The sequence below is a fragment of the Triticum aestivum genome, chromosome 6B (assembly GCF_018294505.1).
Source record: "Triticum aestivum cultivar Chinese Spring chromosome 6B, IWGSC CS RefSeq v2.1, whole genome shotgun sequence".
NCBI lineage: Eukaryota > Viridiplantae > Streptophyta > Magnoliopsida > Poales > Poaceae > Triticum > Triticum aestivum.
The window spans coordinates 673,497,051-673,506,722 of NC_057810.1; the positions used below are offsets into that span (position 1 = coordinate 673,497,051).

Sequence of the window (9,672 nt, forward strand, 5' to 3'; positions counted from 1 at the left end):
TCCTGACTCATAGCCTTTACCAACAAAGGTTCCATACTTGGATATTACAAATTTATTCGACTCAAAGACAAGCTTATAACCATCTCCACATAGAAAAGATCCGCTAACAAGATTTTTATTGACGGAGGGGACATAATGCATGTTCTTCAGCCGCACGATCTTCCCCGAAGTAAACTTCAGATCGACCGTGCCAACACCACGAACAGAAGCACTTGAACCGTTGCCCATCAGCATGGTTGAAGTCCCTGCGGTCTGATAAGACGAAAACATGGAAATATCACCGCATACATGCACATTAGCACCCGTGTCAATCAACCAATCAGGAGAATGACATACTGAAAGAATAGTGGGAAATATACCATACCCAGCATCCTTCATGTCAATGTCTCCGATGACAACATTAGCGGTCTTGTCGCCTTTCCCAGGATGACGCTTGTCATAGCGGTTGGGGCAACTAGGAGCCCAATGATCAGGATCTCCACACACATGACAAGCACCTTTCTTCTTGTCACTCTTCTTCTTGAAGTTCGTGTGTTGTACAGCCTTGTTCTTCCCATCAAATTTTGCTTTACCATCAAGCTTGCCCTTGTTCTTGAACTTGTGGGACTGGAAGGTTTTCTTCTGTACCAGATTGACACTGGATCCTCCCTCAATACCTCGAGCACGTGTGTCCTTTGCTCTCGCCTTTTCTTCCACATCAAGAGTACCAGTGAGATCCGGAACGGAAAACTCCTGTCTCTTATGCTTCAGTAAGGTAGCAAAGTTCCTCCATGAAGGAGGAAGCTTAGTGATGATACCCCCGGCAACAAACTTGTCCGGTAGCATGCAATTGAAGTGCTCAAGTTCTCTAGCAAATGACTGTATCTCATGAGCCTGCTCAACCACGGAGCGCTCTTCAGTCATCCTGTAATCATAGAATTGCTCCATGATGTACAGCTCAGTGCCGGCATCTGAGACCCCAAACTTGGCCTGGAGTGCGTCCCACATATCTTTTCCATTGTCAATTGACGCATAAGCATCAACTATGTTCTCACCAAGAACACTCAAGAAAGCAGCCTTAAACAAGGTATCCATTTTCTGAAAAGCTTGTGCCTGTTGGGCATCTTGCTCTCCTTTAGGTTTGCCAAGAGTAGCGTCATACCAGCTCATGGTCTGAAACCATAAGACTGCTCTCACGCGCCACCTCTTATAGTGGATACCCTCAAACATAGGAGGTCTCCTGGAAGCAGCAAAACCACTCGGGGTAAATTGCCTATAATAAGGTTTTTGGATTGTTGGAAATATGAGCAATTTACCGAATGATTTTATTAACAAAAATACTAGATAAAGCATGACTAAAATAGCAAATATAAATCAAGTCATGCAATCTGACAGAGAGAAGGTAAACATCGTCTGCATATATGAACTTGAGGTAAACACATCTAGAACAGACACTAGATGAAGTTACTTATACGAAACAGAACCTAACATACGTAGGGCAAAAACTAGAGCCAAGAACTGTAGGAGGACTTCTAACAAAAAGGAGAAGAACACGTACGGCACAACAGCAGCAGAAGCGCTGGACTTGGGGTCGCCTACTGTCCCGACGTGCGGTGCATGCCGCAAGCCGGGATGAGGAAGACAGCAGTAGCGCGGAGATTGGAACTGTGTGGCGAGAGGAAGAGGACCTTCTGATGAGGTGCGCCGTTCGTATTCATTATCCACCTCTTGCCTTGCACGAATGGGCTGCGTGGGCCTCTAGGATTTATTAGGAATTTCTGAAACTGCTGTTGGGCTAGGCCCAAATAGGCAAAAATTCCAGCAATACGTTCAAAGGCAACTCGAGACTCTCATAGATGGATGAAAATAATCGTCGGCCATATCTTGGCCGCCACAAAGCAAGGATAAGAAGCTCGGGACATGGCCGTTGCCAGTAGGTTGACGATGCGTCCAACTATGAATTGAAGAGCATCCCGTGGTCTCTAGAGCACCTTACGCCATCGAGTTTGAAACCATTGAAGTCGAGAGTAAGGAGGAACCCATATTACAAGGATAATGCCCGTTGAGGACATTTGCCTCGTAAAAGCTCAATAGAATACAATAACCCAAATACGAGCCTCGTCGAAAAACGAGTGGGGATGAGTGTTTGGGACGAGCAAAGACGACAAATGTTGCGAAAGTGTTGTATGTACCCATGATATACATAGTAATTTGGCATTACCACGGTGATGCACATATAGTTTTTGTTTATCCGAAAATTGCGGAGGCCACTTTGTAACATGATGTATCACAATTTTTTTTCTAAATAATTAAAATCGATGAAACATTCATCCACAAAGAATTGAAATGTGACACGATTGTGACACCATTACGAGCAAGCGCGGTCTCCAATTTCGAAACAAATAACCACCTTATGACCATTGAAGGAGAGTTGTGTCATAGTTGGATAACGTTAAATTTGGTCCTAATTTGTTCACCGCGAAGATGGAAGCCAGGCACGGCACGAGACACTGCGTGGTGCGTGGGCCATGCGCCAGGAAAGGTCCAAATCGGCGGCATTTAAAATATTTGATCACCTGCCAAAAACCGGAGGCGCTACTGTTTTAATTTTTGGCCGAAACCGAAGGGATTGACAGATATATCATGGCGTGATTTCAGGGACAGATGGTTGGTGGAGCGCGTCCGATGCGTTGTCATCTTTGGCTTTGCCTATATATAAAGCAGCGCTGTCCGGAGGCATCTCTGTCTTCCCCCCTTGAGCCGCCGCACTGTTCATCTTCCTCCTCCCCCAGCAGGCACCCCTGTTCTTCTTCTTCTCAAGAACTCAAATAGATAGCCAAGGCTCCTTCATCACCAACCAATAGCCAAGGCAAGTTCTCCATGGCTCCAGCAGCTGCCCAACCCCTCTCCATGTGCCACACAGCCCAATCAGCAGTTCTTCTTCATCTCTTCTCCTTGAGAAGCTGAGAAGAGAAAGAAGAACATTGTTGGGCACCATGGACAGAGAAGGAGAAACAACCAACTGGTGGGGAGTGGGCAGCAGCACCTAAGAGGAAGGAATTCATGGGATTCAACATCATCTGCAAGCAAGATTTGGTTTGCAGGAGCGGAGCTCATGGGGGTTCAGCACCATCTGTGTAAGTCCTCTGACCAGACTCTGAAGATGGATTTGCGATGGTTTTTTTGTTGCTGCTGCCTTGCATCTGTTTGTTGGGGGTTTTGCTCCTTGCATTCTCTTCGTTTTCCCTTGCCGCAGAGCCACGGAAACCACACCAGCAAATTCTTTCGTATCCTCTCTGCTCATACTAAAGCCACCGCCGATCCGAACCCACCGAATTCCCCTCCCCCGCTTTCGCCCGCACATCTGCCCTCGCTCCGCGCCCCGAAATCCCCCGCCCCCTCCCGCTCTTCCCCCGATCCATTCTCTCCCCTCCTCCCACCCGGCCGACGCCATGGCCTCGACGGGATCCCCGCCGCCGCCCTGCTCTCGGGGAGACCCCCACCTCCGCCCTGCCGTCCAGGCGATCCCCACCGCGGCCATGCCCGCGAGGAGGCCCACATCGCCGCCCTGCCCGCCAGGAGACCCCTACCGTCGCGCTGCTCTGCAGGCGTTCCCCACCACCGCCCTGCTCTACAGGAGTTCCCCGCCGCCGCCCAGGGAGATCCCGGCGGCAGCCCTCCCCTCCGGCAAGACGCGGTTCTCGCCCGGTGAGTTCCATTTCCTCGTCCCTACCTTTCCCCTCGCAATCCGCTCGTCGATTTGGGTGCTAGGCAGTGCGAGATCCGGTCCTCGTTTCGGGAGGGTAGAAGACAGTGCGAGATCCGTTCCACTTATGCGATATACTCTAGTTTCACATGCGTTCCTCGTTTTGCTCGATCCATTCCTTCGTTCGATCAATCTGCGTGTTCCCTTAGGGATTAGCCATTGGATGTTCTCGGTTGGGTCTTCGGTATTGGATCTCGGGGTTACTCATTCATCGGCAGTAGTCCATCTTACCCTGTATGCAAGGAATTGGAAGCATCTGCTATTTTATTAGTTTTAGGATCAATGGACTACCCTCTTCCGCTGGCAGTTTAGCAATGTTATAGAACTGGATTTTTGGAGCCAACTGTCAATGGATACAGTGTTTCTTATTGTGTTTCATTGATCTCTAGCTGATCATAAATCGGGAGGACTACATGCATTTGCTTTATATAGAATGATGTCAATTTGTAACAATGCAGAAATATATAGCATATCATTTCAAGCAGTTAGCAATTAATCCATGTTTTGATGCGTCTGTTTCTCAAGAACTGTTTATTTTCTACCCACAATACTTATGAGAAGAATCTTAAACTCATTTAATTCTTGATAAGTTGCCATTAATCATTTCCATTGGATAAACTACTTAATGTTCACGCCCAGTGATTAAACTTCCTTCCAAAGTAATTTGTACATAATATTGTTTAAGGTTCACGTTACTGAATTCAACATTTTATTGTGATATTATTCGAGTTTTTTTCCATCCATCCTTTAAACTAATAATAAAATTAGATCTTACTAAATTTCATTAACAAGTACTTTTGTCTGCAACAATGTGGAATTCACGAGTATTTATAATGTGTTGGTATTTACGATGCCCCGTGATCATGCTAACACATAACTCATAATCAATTTAAGAACTTCAGCTTCCCTATGATTTATTTGTCTATTGATTGCTGTAGACTGTAGTTTTACATGATTAGGCTTATTTGATTCCCCTCTTTTTTTCTTTTTGTTGATTTCAGATTAATTCGGATGTTGTATATGAATTTGGTTACATGATTATTCTTGACATCCTCTCTAGTATATTGACGTTGATTACACATCTAGATGATTCATGACTATGTTTATCTGTTCGTTCCATATCTATAATCATTTGTTTTTGTTTCTATCCTTTCAGAGATTTATGTGGAGAAAGAGGGCTACTACCTCTTGGAAGATGCGGAGGGCTATTTTTTCCGCGAGTCAGATGGTTGCTACTACTTCTTCCAGTGTTTCAAAGGGGAGGGCTACTATTATCATAGCGAAGAAAGCGAGTACTTTCACGCCGGAGAGAGCTTATACGTCCAGGAGTATGGGCTGGAGACCCTTGATGCTCATTTACAGAGACTCGCCCTTGATGGCGACTACGGCGGCGAGGTGGGCGAGGGCCTCCATCACCATGGCGACTTTGACAAGCTGGGCCTCCATCACCATGGCGACTTTGACAAGCTGGGCCTCCATCACCATGGCGACTTTGACAAGCTGGGCCTCCATCACCATGGCGACTTCGACAAGCTGGGCCTCGACGGCGACTTCGACAAGCTGGGCCTTCGCTTGCACATGCAGGATGACTACGGCCTGCAGACTCTTGACACTGAGTTACAGAGACTGGCCCTTGATGCCGACAACAGCGGCAAGGTGGGTGAGGCCCTGGGCAGTTGTGGTAAGGTGTCTGGCAAGGTGGCCCAGGGCCTCCACGGGAACTTCGACAAGCCGGGCCTTCACAGGGACTTTGACAAGCTGGGCCTTCGCTTCCACAAGCAGGGCCAGGGCCTCCACGGAGACATCGACAACCTGGGCCTCCGCTTCCACAAGCAGGGCCAGGACCTGGAGGAGCACTGCAAGGGGGTCCAGGTCCCGGATGGTCACTGCAAGGGGGGCCAGGTGCTGGACGACGACTTCGTTGATGGCGACTCTCCTTGTTTGAAGGCTCTTGAGGCTTCAGGAGTCTCTGGGCGTCGTTTGTTTGCTCGGCGTGTCTAGTTCCTGAAATCATCTTGAAATGTTTGTTGTTGAAACTTCTGTGCGGTAGTCTGTAGACCGAACGTGGCAAGCTACTGTTGTAGCAATCTAGCAATCTGATTTGGATTTTATAGCTGTATCCTCATTCTACTTCCTACCAAGTGGTATTAAGATCTTAGCAGCCGAGACCAATCTGCACAGAGTAATGCCTTGTTGTGATTGTATAAGAATTGTCGAAGTTAAAGAAACTCTTTAATTGCAATGAGTACTTCATAGAGTTTAGTAAAAGTTTGCAAGAGATATTTTCCAGGTCATGAAAAGCATATGGTTTTATATCGTATAAAAAAAGTAGTACTTGCTTCAACCTCAGTAAGGTACCACAGGGCACAAATGATTGCAATTCGAACACATTAACTTGTCCATAATGGTTTGGGGTGACAACATAATAAATATTCCCACATTTTAGACAATTCAATGGAAAGAGAGTACAGAGTAACTACAGGAAAGGTGATTATGGAACGAACTGCCTATACACTTAGGACCGGAAGTGAATCACAGCACGCGAAGCCAAACCCAACCCCTCAGTTATCTGTTTCATCTCTTCGGCTGTCTGTGGATATCTTGATGGACAAACCTTGACCTTGATCTCAGGATCCAAGTCACCACAGCTCCCGCACACTTTCCTGTCGTACAGAGATATCTCTGTTACATTAACCGTATGATCCACAACACACCTGATGTATCGCATAAAACTGTCATCGGGTTGGAAGCCATAGATGGTGAGCTTAACCAGATTCTTGTGCTTGAAATCAGGTGCGTATGGCTTCCAATTCACATCTGCCTTTTCGCAGTAACCATTTTTCTTCCGAACTTCTTCGTCTGTCACCATTATGCACCAATGATCCCTTACTGCGACACACAGCTCTTTTAGGGCGGGTGCAGCTTCAAGAATAAACATCGTCCAAGCTAAATCACATCCTTCAGGAAGATTGTCTAGATTCACATGCTGTAGTTTGCTAAGCACAGGCGTGAGCAGTTTCGGGCATTCTGGTAGAACCCAGATCTGTAATAATAGAAACAACAATTTAAATTTTTACTATTGCCACATATAAGAATGGACAGATATGATTCATATGACTAATGAGTGTACCTTTTCACTTTCAAAATCAAGATGCAGATTGCTTATGTTAGGAACATTAGCAAGGAGCTGACTTAACTCGAGAGTCTTCTCCGAACGGACGCCAGTTTTAGCGAGGCTTAGCTTTGAAAGCTGTGGTACAAAACCAAAATACAGGGGATCTCCATAAGAGTACCAATTATTATACCTCACTCGTTGGAGTTTTGGTAGACATGTCAGCTCAACTCTCGCAAATTCCCCATAGTCTACCTCAATCTCAACAAGCTGAGCATGTTCTACTTGCAGCACAGAATCAATCCCTGAGTCGCACTCAGTTAAACGCAAAGACGCCAAGAGTTTGCAAGTGCTGAGAATGTTGGCAATGTCCAGTTCAGCAAACCTCATATTGCGCAGCCACAGGCGCCTGAGTCCAGCAAATGCATCTGGGAAAGCACCAACAAAATTATTTAACTGATTCGCAAATTGGACAAGATCGGCAGAAGAGCAGTCCGAATAAGCCTTCTTCGTTATGATCTCAAACTCAGCTGCGCCAACCTTCTGGGTTGCCATGGCGCGGGCAACAGATCTTCCAATGGTGAGAGAGACATGTGGCATCAAGACGAATCTGATTTTGAGTTTAGTAATGGCTATCTTCGGATTCCTTGTGCACAAGATGCTATCCGTTACACGAGCCACAGCATTGTTGGTTCGGAGAACTTCACCGCGGCTGAAAACACGAGCTTTATCATGGTGACCTGGAACGGAACCAGCACTTAAGAAGAACTGCGAGAACATGGTGGGGAGATTCAGCATTTGCTTGGAGAGGATGCAGGTCCTTATAGCATCAAGTGTGTCCACCCTCTCCAGAATGTTGAGCAGGAGGTCATTGGGCAGATTGCTAAGCCTGTCTCCATTGCCAGCAGCGGCTCCATTGCGAGCTGATTTCTGCATTGCATTTAGCTGTAAGAACAAATAATAAACCTTCTGAGGATGAACCTTGCACAACAGACAAACACCAGGCACACTTACATTCCGCCTGCGACGACCATTCTTGTTGCCAGCAGCGGCTTCATTGCGAGCTGATTTCTGCATTGCATTTAACAGTTAAAAACAACAACAAATCAGCGTCCTAGCCATGAGGATGAATCGAAGGGAAGGACAAACATCAGGCACAAAAGAAGCAGCACTTACATTGCGTCTGTGACCACCACTTTTGTTCTTCATGGCTGATCGGATCAACAAATGGCCTTAAGATATCTACCTTATTGGATCTGCGACAACAAAATTAATCCTCACTCCTACTCCTCTGTTTACTTAGACCGCCGCAACAAAGCAGACTAATCGCCGGCGAAAAACAAATCGGGGACGCCAATTTATAAGATCGATATAGGCGGCCCCTCCTCCGACTCGGCCGGGTCTCCTCCAAAAGGGAGGAGATTATTCACAGGAGAGGGAGGAGGATCCGGATTTACAGCTTCTCAACAGACAGACTCCGAATAAAAATCACTCCTTTTGGACTGCCCTCGCCGCACAATCCGAAATCGGCCTTCTCTCTTCCCTGATCACACAAGGAAATCAAATCTTCTCCCGCCTCCGTCTCCCGCGAGATTATTTCCCCCGGAACGCAGCCAGGCATAATTACCCAGGCTGCATAGGTGGTGGCCGGCGGCGGACGGCAGGGCCGGGGGTCGCGGTTGTCACAGACTCACAGGGGATGGCAGCGGAGGAGAGTGGTGGGTGGCCGGCGGAAGACGGCAGGTTGGGTAGGGAGGCTGCCGCAGGGGACGGCACGGGGTAGAGTGGTGGTGGGCGGCGGGGGAGCGGGGAGGGGGTTGCCGCAGGGGACGGCGGCGCCTACGGCCGAGGGGATGGATCCGCAAGGTCGGCTATGGTTTCCTCTTATGCTACCATTTTGTTTTTTGAGAGAGAGTTCCTCGGATTTTTTTCCCCCAAGCGTTTGGGCCACTTGACTGAACATCCCTTTTTTTTTTATAGACAGAAAAATAACATCTGAAAAAACAAAAATAGGTCCAATGATTTTATTATCTCAGAAAAAAGAAGATCGAATGATTTTATAGGAGGGGGACTTTTGGTCTATGGGTGTATATACACCTGTATGAAAATAAATTAGTAGCAAACCAATTTTGTGGTTGGTTTGTTAGGTGAATAATGGTATCTCTGGTCTACCAGGGTTAGTCCTGGTGTTTGCATTTTCTTAGAATTATTTCGGGAGTACTTGTGAAAAATTTCAAAAAAAAAAATTCTCCTTTGACTTCTTTTCATAAAAAAGAAATTTTCGGCCAAATAGTATGAATAGTGCCCTATAATAACAAATGGATTTATTGTGAGTTGCCGCGGTCAATGTCCAAGGACGTGTTTGGTTGAGTTTATTTCCTCTTTGCATGTGTGTCTAAGATGGGGATGGCTGAGATAAAACAGGCTAAAAACCATTATCTACACTTAATTTGGTTGTGTATATCTAGGTTGGCTCACGAGGGAACCAATATTGGTTCGCCGTTTGGTTGCTTGCGTTGCAGTGGGCACAGAAACTACATAGTGTTTAGTTGCAAGCTGCATAAGGTGCTATCATCACTTGTCACTAGTGGTGACCTTAGGCCAATTCCACCGCGCGACCCTATCCTGTCCGGCCGTGTCCATTTGGGGTAAAACGGACAAACTAGGCGGCCCAGCGCGCGGGAGCAAACGGACTTTTGTCCGTTTTGTATCCGCTTTCGACCCATCCGCGGCCCAAGTTTGCGCCGCTTTTGGGGCGAAACGGACAGCGCGCGGATGGGTGGGACGTGCACGCTTGTCAGCCCCTGGCCCGCAT

At 47.0% G+C, this 9,672-nt stretch overlaps 2 protein-coding genes across 3 annotated transcripts; one reads left to right on the forward strand and one right to left on the reverse strand.

The window, feature by feature from the left end:
• Window positions 1-2,712: 2,712 nt before the first annotated feature.
• Window positions 2,713-5,990, forward strand: LOC123139115 (uncharacterized). Its single transcript, XM_044558915.1, has 2 exons — window positions 2,713-3,687; window positions 4,902-5,990. Exons 1-2 carry the CDS (start codon window positions 3,432-3,434, stop codon window positions 5,744-5,746), a joined length of 1,101 nt encoding a protein of 366 aa, XP_044414850.1. The 5' UTR covers window positions 2,713-3,431; the 3' UTR covers window positions 5,747-5,990.
• Window positions 5,991-6,084: 94 nt separating this feature from the next.
• On the reverse strand, window positions 6,085-8,768 carry LOC123139113 (uncharacterized). 2 transcript variants are annotated; one of them, XM_044558913.1, is made up of 4 exons: window positions 8,034-8,768; window positions 7,872-7,928; window positions 6,876-7,802; window positions 6,085-6,788 (listed from the first exon to the last, which is right to left on the reverse strand). In XM_044558913.1, exons 1-4 carry the CDS (start codon window positions 8,064-8,066, stop codon window positions 6,261-6,263), a joined length of 1,545 nt encoding a protein of 514 aa, XP_044414848.1. In that variant the 5' UTR covers window positions 8,067-8,768; the 3' UTR covers window positions 6,085-6,260. The 2 variants fall into 2 exon arrangements, with proteins under 2 accessions (XP_044414848.1, XP_044414849.1); XM_044558914.1 differs by having other exon boundaries at window positions 6,876-7,787; window positions 8,034-8,762.
• Between the last annotated feature and the right edge of the window lie 904 nt (window positions 8,769-9,672).

Excerpts from the sequence above, each read along its gene's own strand:
- LOC123139115 (XM_044558915.1), top strand. The coding sequence starts at position 3,432 with ATGGCCTCGACGGGATCCCCGCCGCCGCCCTGCTCTCGGGGAGACCCC. Across the intron at positions 3,688-4,901 it reads CAAGACGCGGTTCTCGCCCG|AGATTTATGTGGAGAAAGAG; the intron begins GTGAGTTCCATT and ends CTATCCTTTCAG.
- LOC123139113 (XM_044558913.1), bottom strand. The coding sequence starts at position 8,066 with ATGAAGAACAAAAGTGGTGGTCACAGACGCAAT. Across the intron at positions 7,929-8,033 it reads GTGGTGGTCACAGACGCAAT|AAATCAGCTCGCAATGAAGC; the intron begins GTAAGTGCTGCT and ends AATGCAATGCAG. Across the intron at positions 6,789-6,875 it reads TTGATTTTGAAAGTGAAAAG|ATCTGGGTTCTACCAGAATG; the intron begins GTACACTCATTA and ends CTATTATTACAG.